Raw genomic sequence first — 21303 nt, 5'->3', positions numbered from 1 at the left:
ATTTGACTTGTTTCAGGAACTTACAGGATTTTTGATCCAGATTTGTTCCGACTATGCCAAGCCTAGTTAGAGGGATGATTAAGTGAAGATAGTTTATCTTGATTATTGTTGCAATGCTATATAATAAAACATCAACTTTTTTTTTTTTCTCCTAATCAAGTGTGGGTTTTGATGTGTTTAGTTCTTTGTATTGTAGTTTTTCTGGCTGGCTTAAATCTAAAGTTTCCACTTCAGCTCTTTCTTCATTATCTAGTATCTCGTCCTCCGATATCTCTATTACAAGTGAACATTTATCCCTCCAACTTGCAGATCATCCACTGAAAATCTTATACCAAGTTCTTATGCCCTCCCCACGAGGAAGCTGAGAACAGCCTCAGCTCTCAAGTGTTGAGTAGTCAACACCAAAGAAAATTAACAGGCGTATTTGGGGGTTCTGACCATTTAATTTGGACCGATACCTGCAGACACAAGGTTCAGGCAGCCTGAATGAAGAGCAGACAACAGCAACTCATTAATTTGCTTCTGGCATTTTTTACTTAGTTCCATTATTTATTTACAACCATCCGGGGAACTTCACTCCCACTCCAAGATCCTGGCAGTGTCAAGAGATGAGGTTCTTTGAGAAATGTCACCGTTAACATGCAGAACAGTCCATTTGCTCACCCTTAAACCCACCAGGGTTGCGCAGTAAAATACTGATATCATTTGTGTTGCAATAATATGACTCGGGTTTACCTGGGCTTGGTCTGTACAAAAGGCAAAGATCCTGCTCTGAAGGGTCTGAAATCTTCCCTTCAGACAGAACACTGATTTTTTTCCTTTTTTGAGTGATTTGAAAGATAAAAGTACCTGAAAGTGAACAGCGGGCTGTGTAACAGTTGCCTGCTTGCACTGAGCACCCCTCACCCCCGGCATGGCTGTCCCCAAAGGTCTCAAGACAGGTCACAGGCTGGTCCCTCCTCATCTTGCTTTCTCTCGAGGAAGACTTTCAAGATAAAACCAATGTGATCAGGAAACTGGTAAGCAGAGCAGGCAGGAGGTGAAGCGTCATGGCCACAGGACCCAGAGGGGCTGAGGATGGTGCTGGAGGAAAAAGAGAGGGCGTCAGTGCCAGGAAATCAAGGATTGAAGCGTTCTCCCCATGCGAGGGGGCATCTCTTTTTGCCGCACAACTCAGGGCCCCGGGAGCTGCAGCAGCTCGGTGCACCCACGTCTCTTTACAGACAACTGAAAGCACTTTGCTTCCATAAGGCAGCTTTTCTGTTTACTGTAACCCCCCAAAAAATATTTAATTCACAATAATCAGAGGTCCAAACACACTACGTACTCTGAAATTTGGGTGTGACGATGTTGATGTAGCCTTCCTGCGTTCCCCCAGTGAGCCCAATCTGCAGTTTATCCAGTTCCGATTGCTTCTGCACCTGGATCCAGTCCCAGATGGGAGGCTTGTACTGCCATTTCTTCAGATCAGCAAGATTCACTCCCAGCAAGCCCTGAACCTCAGAAGGTGTCAGGCTCTAGGAGAAATCAAAGAGTAAGAATTACGGATGTAAATGCAAGAATGGAAACAATACGTCTGACCAGGGAATCCGTGAGGTTTCTGTCAGCAGAAGCGTGAAGAACAAAGACAAATTTCTGGTGAGCAGTTGCAGTTGGGACACTCTTGCCTTAGGTTGGGGGAATGAACACAACGGTTCCTCAGAGCCTATTTCTGTTGTCCTCTGATGTCAGGTCTCCTACACCCAAGTGGGGGCTCCAGTCCATGCCCACATCACTGGACTTTCTTCCAGAATTGACGATATTACAGCTAACACTCTCGTTAGAAGGTCTGTCACATATCTGTGGACTGTAGTCTAGTGGACACCTGTCCTCTGCTCCTGCCATTCCTGCTATGAGAGCCTGGGCTAAAGAAATTCCCCAGTAAGACTGGCTTAGCATCCACGTGTGACTCCAAATTATATTTTTAAAGAAGTTTCAGGCTGGTTCGCCACTTTTTACTGGTCTAGCATCATTCTGACTTTGATGGAGTGACTCCTGATTCACACCAATGGACAATGCAATCATAACAAGAACACAAGGACTCAAACAATTTCAAAATTCAGCTCACCATCAAAGCGTCTCTTCTTAACTTCGCCAAAGTACTAACATTCATGTTCACATTGTCCTTGCTTAGAGCTTGGAGATCCACACCAGGAGCACCCCCTGGAACCCAAAAAAAAAAGCGTATCAATGCAGGGGACCAGCCCTCACCTGAGCAGGTTGTGCAGCTCTATAAACTGGAGCTACAATGATGAATCCAAAATTTATTAGGCTGGGGGTGCTAACAGAGTGAGTTCCAGCTGCAAAATACATAGATGCTACTCCAGTTCACTGGAGGTATTATTATATTGGCCATTAAGCCAATCTGTGACAATGCCAGATGCCAGGCAGAGGTGTAAGAAGAATTTGCTCAGGCTGTGAATAAATTCTTGGCTTAACAGAGTAAAATCCATGTTTTGTGACATGGCTGTGAGATAAGTGTTAGGCATTAGCAGCTGGATTTCTTGTGGACCTGGCTGATCTTACCCATCCCAGCAGTCATGAATTTGATTTTCCCTGTGACAGCCTGACAATTGATGTAGGCAACTTTAAGCCAGGTACAGAATCTTTCCAGAATATTTTATCTCAACTACAAGTTGGAAAAGCCTCAAACTCTCCAAAACTGGTAACAACTTGCCTTGGAAAATTCCCCAAATTCCCAAATCTTAGGTAGTATTTGATACCTGTTCTTCTACATACCTAGATATGGTACAATAAGCTGATAATAAGCAGGTGTATTGTGCTGGTCTGAGAATGCGCGTTTGGCTTTAACATACAAGATGTCTTTCGTAGTCTGTGAACAGGCTGAAAGATTCAGAGATGCCAGTCTGCAGAAAAATGAAGATTTAGGGAGAGAAACAATTTTATTATATTCAATTTCAATCTCCAACTTGAATAAACTATTCTGAGTATCTCTCTGGGATTCCCTACATAGGACAGGTTGCCCCCTCTTCCCAGTAGACAGAAGAGGTATGGGGAGAAGCTAAGCAAAAAAAAATTTAAAAAATCACTCGGTCTCCTGCTCAAAATGATGTGTCTTCTAAGTTACAATGACTCAGGTAGTGCATGATAAGTTTGTTTGCAAAGATAGAGTTATTAAATCAATTTCATTTAGCAGTCTTTCAAAAGAATTTAAATTACATTTAATGAGCTCTCTTGTGCCCCTGCATGCATTCAGACCATATCTGTTGTCAGCTGAGGTGCAATAAAGAGAGTTTGACTGCAAATCTGAGCCCTTCCCAGTGGGATGGAGAACAGCAGGCTTTGAAACCTGGACGCAGAGCAGCAACAAAGTTGGTTCCTAGATTTCCTGTCACTGAGTGGAGAGAAAAGGACACTGCACTTGCTGATGGGAAAGTGCTTTTGCAAGAAGCCAAAAACATCACAATATTTGACTCACTTCAAGCTGTTGGGGTCTATCATGTTCAAATCAGTCGCATTTAGGAGGCACACGTATCTCGTACCAATTGCGTTCAGTGCAGTGGCATTCAAGGGGTTTCCCAAGTCAATATATCGTCTAATTATTGTTGAAGCCTAGAAACACATTTAACTTGAATCAGAATTTATGTTTTCATCCTCAAAAGAAAAACAAATGCAATTCACAAAAATAAAATTGAATCATTTCAGATCAATTTGTTTGGCCCTCAAAGATGGGGCCAATCATCTCTGAGCCCACTAAGCTTGTCCTAAACCAGCAGCTCCCGACCCAGGAAGCAAACATGGGCAGGAAAGCAAACCCAAACCTGATCATTAGAGGGCTCATTTCTTAGCAAGAAAGCCAGCGTGTCAGCTGAAGTTATCTTCCATTTGGCAACGTCCTCTGGGGTGATCAAAGCCATGAGGGGTCCCAGGTTGCGGAGCAGGCTTTCAGGATACCCATCAGGATACGTCTGTGGAAAGATCACGGTTATTGCTATGAACACTCGTTATCACGCCTGTGAATTTATGTTCTTTGCAAAATTAAGGTGGAAAAGCCCTAAAGGTCCGCAAGGAATAAAAAAGTGAAGCCAGAGAGATGCCATGAGCACGTGTGTCCTTTTTCTGCTCGATAGCTCAGGCAAGCAGGTCTCCAGGGAAAGAACAAACCCTGAGAAGATTTTATTACTGTCTTCAACTATGTAATGGGAGATTACAGGGAAGAAGCAGCCACACACTTCTCAGAGGCACACAGTGAAAGGATAAGGGCCAACAGGCAATGAAAATTCTGATTAGATAATAAGAAATACGTATTTTCACGGTAAAGGTGGTCAAACATTGCAAGAGGAGCTCAGAGGGGTGGTGGAGTCTCCGTCCTTGGAGATACTTAAACTCAACCAGACACATCTCTGAGCAATCTCATCAGTAGATAATTTGACACTCTTCAGCCCAGCATTACCTCATCCAGATTCTCCTTCAGCACAGCTAATTGCTGAACACTGAAGGCGTAGGTCACTATCTGAGAGAGGTGGTTCTCCAGAGAGACATTCTTCAGGCAAGCACGTAACTCTTCAGGTGTGTAGTAAATAGGCATCAGTTCATCGTTAAGAACCTCCCCTGTTATCTCTTTGCCAGCTGGGCAACCTGTAGAAACAATTATCAAACATGTTCAGTGTTAAGTCCTTTTGCTTCAAGCTCTGAATGCTCCCTTGCTGCAGATGGACAGGTATGAAATCACAGTTCCCCCCTCCTCCTGGGAGGGTTTCACAGTTCAACTCAGACAGATTCAGGGAGACCCACAAGCACCAGGGGGAACTCTGCTGTTAGGATCAGGAAAAGCTCCCGTACCGTCAGCGCGCTTGTGCCTCGTGGGCAGGAGCTCCTGGACAACGGCCGCCAGCTGTTCCCTGGACAGAGGCGAATCGTGTGCAAAGTTTTTCAGCCAAACAGTTAAAGTTTTCTGCAAAGAAAACGTTTCGTCAGGGGGATATTGCAATTTTGGGCCTATCACCAGCATAACAAGTTGCTACTCAGACAAGAAACTTCACCAATAAAGTACTACGGGCAGCAGAGCTGCTGCCGTAAGCCTCAAGACCAGTCTTTGGTGAGCCAAAGGTTGGTTTATAAATGCCTCAACTCTATCATATCCCATGCCCAGTAAGAGATTTTACCTCCTCACAAAGCATAGCAAATACTTACTACCGCTTTCCACCTCCAGTACTCATCCAACAGGAACAGGAGGAGGATGACAGTGACCTGGATCTGCAGTTCCAGGTTGTCAGCTTGATCAACCTCACTTCCCATAGACCATCCATCCCCTTTGGCACCACACTTTTAATGAAGACACTACTGAAAATGTATCAGCTGAACAACCTCCGCCATATTTCTTCCATCCCGCAGGACCTACAAGTGCTTCCCGAACTCCCCACACCTCTGTGACCAACCCACCTTGGGGATCTGCTGCAAGATGCTGCGATCAAAGACAGGAATCAATCCACTGAGCTCATTCAAGGTAAAAGCTGACCATGCTGCAGGAGGCCTGCACGCAAACATCAGCAGGGATCAGCTTAGTAATAATAATAATATAAAAAACATTTAAAAACCCACAAACAAATGAAAAAAACCCACCACCAAACACAAACCACCTTAAAAGAGGCCAGGATTATGTCCTTCTAACATCTGAAGTTAAGAAAACACAAGATTTAAATCTTAAAACTTCTCGATCCCTTCCTGTTACACAAAGCTTCCTTCCATGAGAGCAGGAGCAATTGTTAGTAACACGAATAATGGCAGGTGGATGGGAAAATGGCATTTAACAAATATATTACTTTCTCAACCATGCAAACCAAAGAATATCTGTTGCTTACTATCACCCAATTCAGTGCCAAGATGTCAGGGCATTTGCCACAGGAAGGGAAAATATGTTGTCTCCCTGGACAATGTCTCTGTTAGATCTAGCCAGGGATTTATCAAGCACCTGTCAGTCTGACAGGTAGAAACAGAACTTTTAAAACTAGCGCAAGTGAGACACAGAAGTGACAACGTATTTTTCAGTGGAATTCCAGCCAACATTTTCAGTTGAAAGAAATTCAAATAAAACAATGTAAAAGGCCAAATGTGAAACCCAAAACCAGAAAATTATTTAAGTTCTTGATAAAGCTGGTTGGCTGGAGTTCACTCAGGTCTTAATAGGACAACGGTTTTGTTTAGGGGAATTGTTTTGCTGATATGCCCAGAAGAAAAATTCATACCCAAACATAGTGTTACCACCACTGATGACGCTCCTAATGGCCTCTTCTTGATCGGGTAGGAAAGATTCACACCGGCTTAACTGCTTCAGCAAATTCCCACCAGAACTTCTAATGTATTCTCCACCCAGGTCACAGACCAGATGTCCCAGAATCTCTCTATTTTCCACATTTACTTGTGTGCCAGGGATTTTCTAAAGTAAGACACGAAAGAGGCGTTAAATAGAACTGGATGCTGCTGTAGAAGAGGATTCTCGAAGCCCACGTTGTCCCCAGCCCTGTGCAGAGCTGTCCCCTCACCACGTACCAGACACGCTAACGCTTCCAAGAGCAGCTGTTTCCGCTGGGACGACTCTCTCTGCAGAACATGAAGATTTGCTTTCCCAATTTCAGCAAAGTACTGCCGACAGCTTCCTGTTGCTGCATAGTCTGAAGGACTAGAAAGACAAATACTCCATGAATTCCAGTGAACGATACCGAACGGTTGGTCAGGGTCAAGGCTGTTCAACATACACTGTGTCCAGTATAACATCTCCCACATCCACAGACTCAAGTCTATGCAGCTGTTGTTCTACAAGATCCTAGTCCACATTTTTTAACAATTCATTTTCAACTTAAGGAGTCTGCTGTGAGACTTGGCTTAAAGTTGTTCAAGATTTGGATACAAAACCACGGTGGGTAGCTACTGGAACAAAGAAATCCCCTCTACTGGCTGTTTGCTTTGATGTTGTCAAGGAAAAGCACGTTCAGGGAAGCCAGAAAGTAAGAAAACCCCATATGGGTTTCGTATCCAAATAGATGTATTTAAAAAGAGCTCCATAATGTTTATAGTAATATGATGGATGGTTGGATTTGAAAGGACCTTAAAACCCTTTTGAAAGCTTTCTGCAATCTGTTTTTTTTTCCCCTATAATGAGGCCTGAACAAGTTTGAAATACACATCAAATATGAACTAGTCATTGCCAGCGAGGTTATAAAGTAGTACCTTTTTCCCACTAAGTACTAAGGCAACAACACAAAAACCATAGCACAGTTACCTTAAAAACAGCAACAGGTCTTTAGGATAGTTATCTAAATCCTTGGGAATCCCATTCAGTGTCACCATCTTCACTAAGCAGCTCAGCTGAAAGGACACCACAGTTTACATCGAAGAAACGAAACAGCAGGAAAACATAAGGAAACAAACAAACGAACCCCAACCAAATATAAATATTTTACTCTTCTACAAAGTAATAATAATAAAACATAGAAATCAGAGGTTTTAGTTCCTGAGAAACCAGCCAACTGGGTTTTGACAACTTCTCTCTTTGGGGAAATTCAGAACTGTGGGACAGAGACCCAGGACCAGTCACATTTGTTCTAGTCCCTTAAGCTGGAAGTGCTTTTGTTCTGGCTGAGCAATCCTCATCGCTATCTTCATGTCAACATCAAACACCGCATTTCAAAATACGGGAACTGACCTGGTCTTCTCCTAGCTTGACATTCTTCTCCTTCATGGCTTTGGCCAGCTCCTGAAGGCTTTCTGCGTCCAGCTCAGGTGCAGCCGCACAGGTGAAGCCTTGGAGGACCGACTGGGAAAGCCTGAACATTGACAGAAAGTAAATCAGAGGGGTGAGGACTTCAGGAGAAAATTCAGTGCTGATCTCCCATATATATATAACGACAAATACAGGAAGCATAAACCTCTCCCGTTCCCAAAGCTTCATGGTCTCTAAACTCCATCCCCTCAAAGTCTTGATGAATGTGAGAGATCAAGAAGCCATCACTGGTCAGATAAATATAATCTAGAGACTCGTAGGGGAAGCAGAAATGCAGGGACAAACTCTCCCTGAGCAGTACTGCTGTATCCTGAATTACAAGACCAGTTTCCTCCCCGAGTTTTCAGTACGTGCCACATGTTGACAGTGCAGGGGAGCTGTGCAGACCCTCAGCACTGAGCACAGGCTGCACAGCCCGAGAGTGCTCAGGGAGCAGGCCCTGAAACTTCAATTGCTTTCTACATGGAAAAGCTTCTGCTGTGAAATCAGCAGGACACTGATGCCAACTCCATTGTTTTTCCAGATACATATCGTGGTTTTCATAATTTCTCATCTCAGATACGAGACCTGACAAATCTAATCCCTCAAATAGCGCCGTGGAAGACTGACATATTCTCCGATTCGAAACACAGAGGCAGAAGCAAGGCTCCAGGCACAGCCTGAGCCAGCAGCATCGTCTTGGAAAGCAAATGTGGCTTTTGGGTGTATTTTACAGTTGATACCCTGGTAAATCTTGGTGCTACACCCCTTTGTTTCAGTTTGCATGATATTTCCCATCTGTTGCTATGGATCGAATATGGTGGGTCTGCCATACGAACCAAACGAAACACAGAAATTGCAATCAAAGCAAACATGGAAAATGGAAAGAGAGAAGAAAAACGCTACCTGCTGAAGTCAGGCTCTGTCTTTATCACATCACTGAAGAACATGGCAGCCTGTGAAGCAAAGCCACAGTGTCAGTGGTTACGATGCTCCTCTGCAACATCCACCTGCATTTTCAGATGGATTTACAGAGCAGACTCGCAGCTCTGGAGAGTCCAAGGCTCATGCTGAGGGGTAGGAAGGACACAAGCCACTGGCATATTACCTGTTCTCGGGTCCACATTTTACTGTTGAGATCCTGAATGCTGGGCTTCTCTTCCCCAAAAACAAGCAATGATTTTGGAATGTAACTGGCCAGAGCATCAGGGATATATTTAACCAGGTCAGCAGGGTGGCCTACACTGGAGGAAATCTTTAAAAAAAACCAACCGTATCATTCAAACATTGTGGCTAAAATAAACAAGTGCTGGAAGAGAAATGACAAACTGGAAAGGAGCCAGGAAAATTCCCCTGCTGATCATCTGGGCATTTCTCAGAGACCTAACGCTATCAAATATTTCCTGTTTGACATATTCATCAGACCAGTAGAGCTGCTTGGACCTAATACCCGGGGTCCTGATGAATGGGAACAATTCTGTCTCTTATCAGTTCCCCACCTCCTGGCTTCATGCCCTAAAAATGTTTAACCGGCCAGAAAGGAGGGATAAGTCTTTCCTCTCTGCCAACCCAAACAATGTCTCAGCTTACCAAAGGCACGCTGCAGAACAATCCTGCGGTAAATGAGATGTTATTTCTCTAATGCTTCACACAGAGCCCTGGCAGCCCTGTTGGCCCAGGACATGCTATAGGCAGGGCCTGGGGTGCCAAAAACAGGTCAGAGTCTTTCCTACCAGAGGGAAGATGATTATCAACAAACTTGAATGCTACACAGGCAGCTTGAAGGCTAAAGTCACAGTGAGAAAAAAGGCAAAGAGGTGTCCACATCCTACACAATCACATGAAGGAATGAAATTCTGCACTGCTGGAGGATCTGTCCAGCTTGAAAGGGATTTTCTAAGCTGCCTTCACTTCTCACACGGGTCTCACTGCAAACCATGACAACAACCTTTCCCTGCGAGCATCTCATCGAGTCAGTGGGGAGTAGTTTCTAGGACCGACCACAGAGCAGCTGTTTCTCCTGCCCCAGGAGGCTCTGCTGGACATGCTGGCTGGCAGCCAAGGACACGGTGACAGGGACCTGAGATGTTTGTCCTGCTGCACATTCTGTTTAGCAACGCCAACCCCCCCCGAGGGAATGCGGTCTGGGTGTGCGCCTGTGTGTCAATGCCTGGCCCCAGGTAACCGGTGTTCTCAGCTGGGACTCACTGGAGCTTTGCTAATTTATGACGCCTGAAGAGAAAAAAAACCAACTTCACCTTTTCCACTAATGCCATTTTCAGAGGAGAAGGCAGGGTCGCCATTTGCTGAACAAACTCAGGGAACTTAATGGCTTCCAAGATGACTTCTGGAGGCAGATTTCGAACTGTGCTGCTGTTGAGACCAGCCACCAAGCTCCCCAGCTTTGCCAGGCTCTGTCCATCCAGGATCTGAAAGGTAACGCATGCAGGCATGAGTATGTGAAGGGCCAAATATCATTTGTTTGCAGTTGTAATAGCTATACCAGGGGTGAGGTGCATTTGTGAAACTTATCTTTTGTACCTGATAGCCAGAGCTGAGCAGTTTGTTGATAATAGCACTGGACTGCTCAGCGTTCCAGCCACGAACTTCACCCAGGGCAGGAATAGATGCTTCAAGGTCCTTATCACGGATGCTGTTCTGGATGTCGGATACGGACAGCCCAACCGCAGCCTGGCCCAGTGCACGCAGGATCTCAGGGGAGAAATGCTCAAACTTTCTCACCAAAGAGGATGCAACCTGAAAAAGTCCCATACAGAAAGAAAAGAGAGTCAGAGAAGCAATGAGTTGAGCTTATTGGATCCTACAGCCTTTGGACATCTTAAATCACTGGTCTTTCCACCTCCAACTTGTGTGATGAAGCCTGTGACAGACTGCATCCATCCCCTGAGAATTTTCAGATTATGAAACACTAGCCAGATGCCACAATAAAAAAAAAGCAAGATGACCTACAGGAGTGTACACAAGAGGAGGTATGAGAGCTGAATCCTCAACCCTCATAAATTTTGTCCAGGAGAATGAAGAGCTGAGTGGTTGGCCTGGACAGGAGACTACCTGCAGTTCTTCTGCGGGCAGGGAGGAGGCAGCTCGCTCCCTAGTTTTTCCTCTGCGTGTCAGGTTCCATGGGCAGTTCTTAGTGATCCTCTGGGCCAAGCTCAGAGCGTCCTCTCTGCTCACGTTGCTCACTGCCGAGGGGCTCAGGTAGCAAACCAATCTGTCTGGGACACTGCGGGTGGGAGACAAGGAGAAGTTGCCAGTGTGACAGTGGCTCCGTCAGACCTTTCCTCTTTTTACAAAAATGCTCTTTTCCAGTGCACGTTTCTGCGGATTCATTTTAGCTCTGATGATGCTGATGCTCCTGTTTACAGAGAGCACTGCTGTGTCATGCAAAACTGCACGAACACGCAAGACACACTGTTGGTCATTAGCTGGTGGCTGGCACTGTGTGACAGTCATTTCCCAAGATTCGGAACTTGTGGTCTGGCCCTCCCTGAGATCAAGTGCAATGCAGTGATTTGAGGAACAGAAAAATGCTTTACATGTTCTGTGGAAGCAGCCATCAGAACCATCACTCAGCAAACATTTGCTAAGTCACGGTCCCATACGAAACCGTAAGTCAGTTAGGAAGTCAGGTCAGGTCCTGTACCTCGATAAGAGAAAACCAGGTCCAGAGGTCAGCAGCCAGGTGTAGTACACAGCCGTCTCCCGCAGCAAGGTGAGGCTGCTGATCATCTGTATATTGACTGGATCCCTGGCAAATTTTTGAAGCTGAAGGTGTGGACACGGAAAAAAAAAATTAAAAAAGAATAGAATGGATACTTTAATCCTGACGGTCATTTCAGACAGTTTGAATGAACCTCACTTCAAGCAATAAGGATTTTTTCACCTGGCTTTAAGGTTGTGACAAAATTTATTTTCTGTTTTCAGGTAATACAGTTGTACCTGGTTTTATTTATCTTTTCACTCCAAGGGCATGTAAGCCTCTCTCTGACTGCTGTAGGGCACAAAGGTGGGAGAGCTGCTAAAGGATGTGGCCCCTCCAGCACCGCTCACACACACAGGCCTGGTACGGTCTACACTAGACCAGGCCCAGACATCAGTCCAGTCTGGAGATAAAGTTTGGGTTTGCAGCTCTTACTGCCTCCAGTTTGCTTTCTGCAAAATTACCCATGTGAAACCGACTTCTGTGCAAGTGCCTCTTATCACAAGAAATCATGATGTGGGGAAAAAATAAGAACTGAAGTGACCATAAATAAACAAGAAAAATGTTCCCGCCAGCAGCATCTCCAAGAATTTTGGTCAGGGCAGGAAGACTGCATCCTAGGCATAGAGTATTATGATGAGCCTGCACTTACTGTTGGTTCATCACCAAAAAGCTGCACGTCTTCAACAGTAGCATGTTCCAGAAAGGATCCCAGATAATTTTCAAACCAAGCAGTGGAATCCAGACCTGCAACGGCTGCACTGTAGCATTTCTGGTTTGATCCTGCAAAACAGGCAGACACCATAAAACTACAGACGTGCTGTACCAGGAAATCGGTGGAGACTGGAGATTGCTGAATGCGGAACAGGCTTCAGTCTATCGGAGAACTCAGCAGAGAGTTCCCCGAGTGCCTCTGGTCACATATTGTGCTCAAATCCATGTGTTTGTGCATTCAAATGACAAATGCACATGGGACAGGAGAGATGCCTCATTCCTTCACAGCCCTCCACCACGTCATCACCAGTCTCTTTCTTCCTCCAAATCTGACAAAAACATTTAGCAGGACATCAAATTTTTGCATGCAAGGTACTGTCTGGAGACAGGGGAGTGTCTCACCTGGGTCCTCTTTCTGAGCTAATTTCTGACTGAATTCTTTAGCTCTCAGAACCAAATCCTGCCCCGTTCTTTCACACCAAAAGCTGTAAATGCCATCTGCACAGGGTGTAAGTCAGCACAGGACTGACTGTGCTGATTTATAAAAATCCTGGATTGATAAAGTTTTCAGGCACGGAAATTATTCCTGATACCACTTATCACTGTCACATTGCCAGCCTATTTCCATTGAAGAGACAATATAAATTCTCGAAAAAAAAAAAGTGAAGCCTCTGCCCTTTAAGAGATGGCATCTAAGGCTGTAACACAGAACTGTGGCCTAAAGCATTCTGTTGTTTCCTAAAGAAAAATCAAGTCATTTACCATCCTGGGTGAGATAGTATTTGATTCCAGAGTAAATCCTCCTCTGTTCTTCCACTGGAAGGTCCAAATATATGTCATTCAGGGCAGCGACTCTAAAGATGGATAAGAAAGGCAGACATCTCAAACACAGCTGAAGTCAAACCTTGAAGACTGATATTATCCATCATATCCCTCTTCAAAGCCACCAACGCATGGACTGATGCCGAGGAGCAGTTACAGGATCAGTAGGTGTGTTACAAAGCCTTGGAGAGATGTTCTCAGAGACTCTCCATCAGTTCCCAGTGCTCACAGGGTTTAGCCCCTCGCTTTGGGGACTGGAGGAAGGGCCACATTCCTATCTCAGCAACAATGGACTGAAACAACGCCTGTATTCAGCACTTACATGTTCTGAAAGGTCTCACACAAGATGTTTTTGGCATGGAGGCAAGCAAAGACCTTGGGTTCCACCAGGAATGGCTGAAGCCCCTCATGGACCCACTGAGACAAAGCGGGCGGGCTGTCTATGTCGGGTATTTGCAACATCTTCTCCCACAGGCCATTAATGAAGATCATGCTCCACTCAAGAGAAAGAGGCACGTGAGAAAACTGAAGGCAAGAGATGAGAAGAAACACATGAATTCACGTGAATATAGACTTCTAAACAAATGTTATTTCCATCTTCCCAGCTATTTTTAACAGTACAGGACTCTACTATGTTGGTAGATATCTGTTGATTGAAATGGTGCCCTAGGGTAACGTTAATTAACGCCTTCTACTGCCATTAATGTTACAGGTGAACAAACAGTTGGATATGTGATACCCACCCGCTGGCTGAACATAGTCAGGGCAGCTATAAGCTTCTTGGCATCATACTTTGAAAAGAACAAAACAGAGTATTCTGCATCCATAGAACTGGCAGGTTTAGGGATAAGGCAAGAATATAAGGATATGAGAAAATCATCCTGAAGTTCCTGGAGCCAAGCGCTCTGAAAAAGAAAAGGGAAATTCATACAGAGATAAGAAAAGGTGTGTGACATTTAGAGATGCCGCAATCTGCTTCTGGTCTGCATCACAAGCTCAGCTACACATGAGCATTTGGCACCATAAGGTGATGAAACCTCTTGGCAGAAGAATCAGAAGCAAGACCAACTTACACTGACTTCAAGCAAGTCTAAACTTCTCCAGTTCCAAATGTGGGATCCTTCTGTTGCCTAATCTGTGCTCCCCCCAGGCAGAGAGTGGCTTTAAAAAACTTTTTTCAAAATGGTTTCCCACCAAAATAAAAAAGGCCGTTTAATCAAAGTGGAAACTTCCATAAGAAACTTCCTTGTTCCAGAAACACTTTTAAATGAACAAAACCCACAACAAATAACTGAAGAAATTACATCTTTTTGTTAGAAACACTTATGGGAAAGTATGTATCTTTGTCAATTTAATCGCAATTAGTGGTAGCACAGCAACTTAAGAGATAATGGTAAAAGCAGGAAGGGAAGTAAACCTGAAATATCCCAGATGATGCTGCAATCACTGTTCATTGTGCTCAGAAGTGGTTTACCCCCACAGACCAGGGTTATTATCATGCACAGATTTGTTTCAACATTATGATATCAGTTTCTAAGAGCCAGTCTGTTTTAGAAATCTCCTTTGTCCCACTTTCTCATTTGAGAGGTTTGGAGAAGATAGCATCCCCCACAGAGACCAGCTTTGCCCACTCCATTCACAGCCGACAGCGGGACTGCTTTTAATACAGAAACCGCACTGTTGTCATGGAAAACAAAACACGCCAGCCCATGAAAAGAAGGTGACTGTTATTACCTGTGCACAGGCATATTGCCCAAAAGTGAGGCTGCAGGGGGAAGCCTGGCCACGGGCTACCTTGAGAAGCAATTCTTGGCTGACCCTGGTGGGAAAAGAAGCAAAGACATCACCTTGGTGCCAGCTGCCCCGGAGCTGCAGCAGTGGGGGCTGAACTGGCAGGGAGCTGGGGGCTGAACTGGCGGGGAGCTGGGGGCTGAACTGGCGGGGAGCTGGGGGCTGAACTGGCGGGGAGCTGGCACTCCAACAGCACCACACCTGCAGACGCGGGCAGGGAGCAGCCCGAGCCCTGACAGGCAGCGAAAGGTGTCTGAACGCCCCTGCCCACATTTTTGTTCACTTAAGTTTTGTTCAGCTGCAGCAGGGAACTACTTGCTGGCACCATTTGGGAGCAGGGACAAGATACTTGTAAACTGTTGACCCTTTGGTAGAAATCACGTTCCATGAAGGCTTGAAGCAGACCTGTGGGAGTCATCATCTGCCACCACGAGCCAAGCCAAGTTCAGCACTAATGTCAAGGTTTTTGGAGCAGTAAATCCCCCTGCGTCAGGCTGGCTGACACCGCAGGGACTGGCCCTGCCTGCCTTTGTCCTGCACAGGCACAGAGCCCCAGGAAGGCACTTTCCCTTCACTGTTTCAAGGAGAACAACTAGAGTCCTCCCTGCCTGTGGGCAACCCTGGGACTCTGTGAGGTGAAAGATGGCACATGTGGTTTCAAGGGCTTCCTGCTGCCCCAACTGATATCCCCGACAAACTGGTGTCACTCCCAAGGAACATGGTGCCAAGAAAATTTGCTGGTGGTTCACATACCTTGTCACTGAAGCACACACAGCAGATTCTGATTCCCCAAAACAAAAAGAGAGAGACAAAGATAAAGGAACTGGGATAGGAATATGTTTACAGAACCATGTCTGAATCTTCCTTATGGAGATTATGTGGTAAGAAACTCACCATTGACAGGAGAGCTGGAGCACTGCACCAGGAGCAAGAGAGAAAAGAGATGATCTTATCATGCAGTTACAATGGTAGCACAGAATTATTAGTGATCATTGCATACAGACAAGCATGTTATCTGCAATCTTTTGTACTTGGATCTGGCCTGAAAACACCGAAGTGCCAGGATCCAGAGGTCCCCTCTTGCCATGCAAGGTAGTTGCCATCTGCAAAATTCACACCAGTGCTGGCTCTGCACTTCCAACAGCCGGAAAGCTCAGGATGAGGGTCACTGGGATGGACTGTTGCTATGATTTCAGTGTGGTCAGTGGGTGTCACCCTCACTGCACTGCCTGGTGATGTGCTTACACTGAAGCCTTGCAGACAGGCAGGGGAAGGGCATTTCCCACCCACCTCCATGCTCAATGCACCAGATCTGCCTTGTAGCAATGGTTTCCCATCGACACACTGACCACCAACTCACACACGCTTTGCAAGTAATGACACAGATGACATAGATTTTAAACACAAGAGTTTACCTTACCAGGTATGTCCCAGTAGAATTTGCAGCAGCAACCTGCCCACCTGGAAGACAATGTGCAATTTTAGACAATTTTAGCAGGAAATCCAGGACAAAATTCATTCCCGCAGTCCAGCCCTGTCTGGCTTAACAGACCCTGAACATCACTCATCCCGCTACATGATTTTATTCCTCATTCTTGACACAGGATTTCACAGAATCGTTTCTGTCAGACCTTTCTGCTGTTTTCTCTTTGACTTTGCTGACCAGGTGAGCAGACGTGAGGTTTTCCCTGTCCACCTGGGTCAAGCTGGCAGGACAGAAATGCGGCCCCTTGGATGACATGAGGGATTGCATGCATCCCTGTCCCCAAAGAGTAAAAAGCAGGGAAAGGGGCAAAAATAACACTTTGGGAAGAGTCTTTCCCCCCAGGACTTCCTTGCCCTGTATCCCTTGTGCACCATGGCCAGCCCATCCTCACCGATCCACCCAGGGACCAGGCTCACCATGCTTGTATTTCCACATTGCTTTTAGCTTTGCAGCTTTCTTACAGGATCCTCATCAACATGTCAATTGTAGCCAAGCCTAGGATGGATTTCCTACAATTTTCTTGCCAAGTCCTCAACTGGATTAAAATCACGCTGTGCTGCAGAACTGCAGAGGACACAGGTAACTCCAGTGCACACCAGCCCTCAGGCTGGTCCTGCCCAAGAGCTTGATGGGGATTTAGTGAAAGAAGAGAAGTCAACCCATCCCTGCTGGCTCCCAGCAGGTCCATACAAGCCCTCCACTCGCCTATTCCTTGTTTCTCAACTTTTACATTGTTCCTGATGGCAATTTGCATTTCCTCTGCCAATGCCATGAAGCTGGAAAGGTGGTGAAACACAAGCTTAGGAAATCACTAACAATATACAGACTCAAATCTCCCTGGCATTAGCATTATTTACTTGAGACTAGGCATCTGCCAAGCTCAGCATCCCCTGTGTACAGAAAAAAGGGGAAGGTAGACACTTCCCACCAGTTTCTGATGGGACAGAACAAGTGAATCCAACAAACGCTACATGAAACGAGAGGCAGGGAGAGGGAGAAGGGAATGGTCAGAGTGACTTTGGGTCAGGCACTACAGCTGACAGGAGGCTGAGGTGGCCACAGAGGTCACCCCCATCCACATCTCATCTCCTGGATCCACGGAGCAGCTGGGCAGAGCCCAGCAAGCACACGGAGATGCGACAGAGCTCAGGCTCAGCACGATGGCTCCGCGGCTCTAAAGGATCCGTGACTTCCACCCCTCATCACCCCTGGGGGAAGAATGGTCAAGACTGGCGTTATCTACAAATATTCGGTCAGAAGTGACTCATGGGGGGAATGAGGAGGAGCTGAGCCCCAAAACCAAAACACAGAAGCAACCTCCTGTGGTTCCTCCATACCACAAGGCTAAGGGATGGGGCTGAGCTGGCCCAGGGCAGCGCCACTTAAAGCCAGGGTGACATTCGGGCACAGAAATCAATGGGATGGGAAACCATTATCACAGAACTGCGATGGGGAAGATGAGGAGGAGGAAGGTGGTGGCTTTGCTGAGTGTGGATGTGTTCACCAGCCCAATGACCTGCATTAGGAAAGGGATTATAAAACAGCTTGAAAGGAAGGATGAGATGAGTCCCTAATTAGTATAACAGCTTTTTTGATTACTAGCTGCTACGCCTTTTAAATAATTTAATTAATAGAGAACTGTCACTAAGTAATGGGCAAAGGAAACATACCCAGAGCTGGGCAAATGCAGCGCCTCCCTCCAGGCTGCACACACATTGACTTCACTCCTAGAGAACGTCCCGAAGGAGTCACCCAAACCGTACCAAAGCTGGTGCCAGCACTGGCCTCGCAGCCATGCTCCCCTGCCTGCGGACAAAGCCTCCGTGAAAATCGCTTCCTGCTCACCTCGGACCTGCGGAACACACAGCCAAGCCCTTTGGCCCCACTCTCAGAAACCTCCTACGCACATGTTTAACCTGAAGCATGCAAATTGCTCCATTGACTCGAAAGAGCAGCGTTCAGAAACTCCCCCGCAGGAGAAGGAGGAAGAGGAAGGGCGGCTTCTCGCTCTGCAAGACCAGAGACGACCCCAACCTACTATCGCACATGCAACCTGTGCACTTCTCCCGGACAAAGGCATCCCTCTTTGTACAGGATGTTGCTAGAAAATTGGAAAATCACATTTTCATCAGAGTGTCCACAATACATTGGTCAGTTTTGCACAGCAACAATGGCTTAATTAAAGAAATAAAGAAAAGTTATCTATTTATTTTTCCTTCCTATAGTACTGATAACTAAGGCCACTGCAGAGGAAGCAACAGTCCCTTTATGGAGCTGCTCACTCCATAAAGCTTGTTCATAATGTTACAGGTTTATGTTCTGTCGCCATCAACATTCACTGCAACCATGACCTCAACTCTGATGAGTAAAGAAGAATAAAGCACAGACACTTTCTGAAACAAACAAAGATCCTGCTCTGGAACCCCTGACTACCAAAAAAACAGATGGAAGGAAAGTAGGAGAATACAGAGGTTATCAGATTTGGGTAAGATTATTTCTTAGGTGCTTTTTCAGAGATACCTGGATACTCCAGCAAAAGGAGCAGTGAGCAGACAGCTCTGCAATGACAGGAGGAGAATGAACTCCAATTTTGTCTTTCCACCCTGTTACAAAATCTAATATATTTTTGCTCACAGATACAATAATAAACAAGCATAACTAAAGGCTGGGGATTTAGAACGACCACCAAAGTAATGTTCAATGGTCTTTCAGCACAATTTTCCCCTTTGAGGATTATCTCAACTACATCTGCTGGTAAGGAAAATCCTTCCAGGACACCCATCACCCTCCTGGTAATACTTACCAACCAAAAGGAGGAAGCCCAGACTTTGGAATAACGGCAGCATTTCTGCGAAGGTCTTCGGAGAGCCCCGACATGCAAGGAATCACCTTATTGCAGCCAAGAAAAAAAATCAAATGCATTTCTTAATCGCAAAACCAAACTCAAGGGTAGGAAAGTTAAAAGGTGACTGTCTCACAAGCACACCCTTCACAAAACCCATCTGACACTAGACCCAAGGTACCTGAAAAACTATTAAAGGTCTGCTACACCTGGGAAAGCACAGAGTTGCATGCAGAAAATTCAGAATTAGTTAATTAGCTAATTCAGTGTTATCAAGCCAGGCTTCCCCCAGCAGAGGAGGAGGAGATGGTGACAGTGGCGCTCACCTCCGAGCCGTTAGTCGCCAGCACTCGCTGGGCAGGGCTCCGATCAGCGGCTGCTTTTCACTGAGCAAACCAGGGTGTGTCTCTGGCTTCGCAAAACTGCATCTGAAATTACAGGATGGATTTGGAGCACCGGACACACCTGTAAGCTCTTGAGAATACAAACGTGTAGCAGTACAAATAAATGTGTTATTTGTTAATGCCTGTCATTCCTAGGATACGGCAGGGAACGCTGAGGCTGCATGAAGCGAGGAGGAGAGCAGTGAAAAGCTGCGTTCCCTTCCTGCCCTGCGCTCAGCCTTTACAGGAGGCAACCAAAATAAAGCTGCACTCCCAGGACAGAGCTGCTCTGGGATCACCTTCCTCCTGTTACTAAAGAAATATTTGTCATCAGGAAATTTTGTGTCAGTGGAGCTTGAAATATTTGGCCTTTTTCTCAAAATGTCTACTTACCCCAGATGTCTCCACCTGGGAAATCCCAAAGAGAAACCCATGGCAGCTCCTCCGCTGCTCAGACAGGCCATTTTCAGATCCCAGGTATGTCAAACTAGAAACTCTGCTCCAGGCTCAGCGAGGTCAGTCAACTGGAACACAGAACCCTCTGCTCAGCACAGAGGAATCGGGAGAGCTGAAATCAAAAAATGCAGCTCCACAGCAGGACAAAAGGCCAGGACTGTGCAGGCAAACCCCACAGCACAGCCATCAGTCTCCTTTCCATGACGAACCTTTGCTTGCTAAGGTGCTCAGGGTGCGGAGAACACACTGGCCTCAAGCCCAGGGGCCCAACGTTTGCACCCAAGTGCCACCTGGGCTCCTGCACTCACAGGTACCACAGCAACGAGATGCAGGGATGTTATTATCCAAGGCTCCAGAACTGTAACTCCAGGGATCCCTGTCTCCCTATCACCAGAAATGGCCTTTTCTTTCATTTATTTCATTGCTGTAAAGCTCCTGGGACATCGCTTCATGGGCTTTCCAATTCCTGCAGGCTGCTCTGTTTTAAAAACTAAACGACGTTCTTATTAAAGAGATCACATTTGGTTTTAAGGGGTCTTTATACAATAACTGCATGCTGCAAGGGCTGAGGGTTTGTCCTTCGCCTGAATCCCACGTGCTGTGGTTCCCCACGACCCCCCCAAGACCTGCGCAGCAGCAAACAGGAGGATCTGACTTCACCTAAACTTGCGTTCTCCCTAAGCTGATGCTCAGCCTGGCAGCACGTCAACAAAGAAAACCGGGCAAGTATAATCCGCAAGAAATGAGAGCTGCTGCAGATTCCAACAAGGGATGGATATTAAATTATCTTCCACCTATTTCAGGCTTTTTCTCCCCTTGGATCTGAGCCCTCAATCTCTAAGCAATTGCCCACTGTAACTATCTCAATTTCTCTGGATGCAACAGAGTTATTTTGCATCCTCAGATCTGAAAAATCTTTCTTTGGTCACTTTATTGATGCTTTTTCAGGAGAAGTTTTTTTCCCATAAGCCAATTATGTCCCAGGTTCAGACTTGCCCCATCACGCCCACCTATAACTCATGTGTTACTGACAATATGAAGAAAAGCTGGTGTCGACACACATCATCACCAGGTACCCAAACACCGGCTCTCTCCCAGTTTTCTTACCACAATCAACATGTTTTGCAGCTATTTTGGACCTAGTGCAACACTGATCCATAAATGTAGTTTGTGTGACTCAGAAGTGACTCTCACCAACACCCATCCTAAGCTACCCAAACCTATATAAACTTGAAATGCATCATTTTGTAAATAGTCAGATTCATGGAGTCCTAGTTCAAAGCAAGAAGCTGCTTCTTCAGGAAATCCAAATGAGGTCTCCTTGGGAAG

General features: G+C 45.9%; 1 protein-coding gene across 6 annotated transcripts in view; it reads right to left on the bottom strand.

Annotated features, from left to right (window-relative positions):
- Positions 1-511: 511 nt before the first annotated feature.
- Positions 512-21303, bottom strand: part of MSLN (mesothelin) — a 28271-nt gene continuing 7479 nt past the window's right edge. For 2 of the 6 annotated variants that reach the window (XM_065644817.1, XM_065644816.1), the window contains exons 3-31: positions 19462-19563; positions 19097-19182; positions 16223-16268; positions 15702-15723; positions 15561-15588; positions 14751-14835; positions 13760-13921; positions 13339-13541; positions 12957-13048; positions 12133-12263; positions 11424-11545; positions 10832-11003; positions 10301-10516; positions 10018-10188; positions 8868-9014; positions 8666-8715; positions 7703-7823; positions 7280-7365; positions 6550-6679; positions 6246-6436; positions 5443-5533; positions 4843-4954; positions 4454-4638; positions 3822-3968; positions 3479-3612; positions 2779-2906; positions 2108-2202; positions 1328-1517; positions 512-1083 (exon numbers count right to left, since the gene is read on the bottom strand). In XM_065644817.1, the coding sequence (XP_065500889.1) occupies positions 989-1083; positions 1328-1517; positions 2108-2202; positions 2779-2906; positions 3479-3612; positions 3822-3968; positions 4454-4638; positions 4843-4954; positions 5443-5533; positions 6246-6436; positions 6550-6679; positions 7280-7365; positions 7703-7823; positions 8666-8715; positions 8868-9014; positions 10018-10188; positions 10301-10516; positions 10832-11003; positions 11424-11545; positions 12133-12263; positions 12957-13048; positions 13339-13541; positions 13760-13921; positions 14751-14835; positions 15561-15588; positions 15702-15723; positions 16223-16268; positions 19097-19170 (3426 nt within the window). In that variant the 5' untranslated portion in view covers positions 19171-19182; positions 19462-19563 and the 3' untranslated portion in view covers positions 512-988. Of the gene's footprint in view, positions 1084-1327; positions 1518-2107; positions 2203-2778; positions 2907-3478; positions 3613-3821; positions 3969-4453; positions 4639-4842; positions 4955-5442; positions 5534-6245; positions 6437-6549; positions 6680-7279; positions 7366-7702; positions 7824-8665; positions 8716-8867; positions 9015-10017; positions 10189-10300; positions 10517-10831; positions 11004-11423; positions 11546-12132; positions 12264-12956; positions 13049-13338; positions 13542-13759; positions 13922-14750; positions 14836-15560; positions 15589-15701; positions 15724-16222; positions 16269-19096; positions 19183-19461; positions 19564-19911; positions 20051-21303 lie in introns of those variants that run through there. The other 4 variants (XM_065644815.1, XM_065644820.1, XM_065644819.1 and 1 more) reach the window with 4 other exon arrangements.

This window comes from Caloenas nicobarica, chromosome 14 (assembly GCF_036013445.1).
Source record: "Caloenas nicobarica isolate bCalNic1 chromosome 14, bCalNic1.hap1, whole genome shotgun sequence".
In the NCBI taxonomy this organism is placed as follows: domain Eukaryota; kingdom Metazoa; phylum Chordata; class Aves; order Columbiformes; family Columbidae; genus Caloenas; species Caloenas nicobarica.
This window is presented reverse-complemented; position numbering and strand designations above follow the sequence as displayed.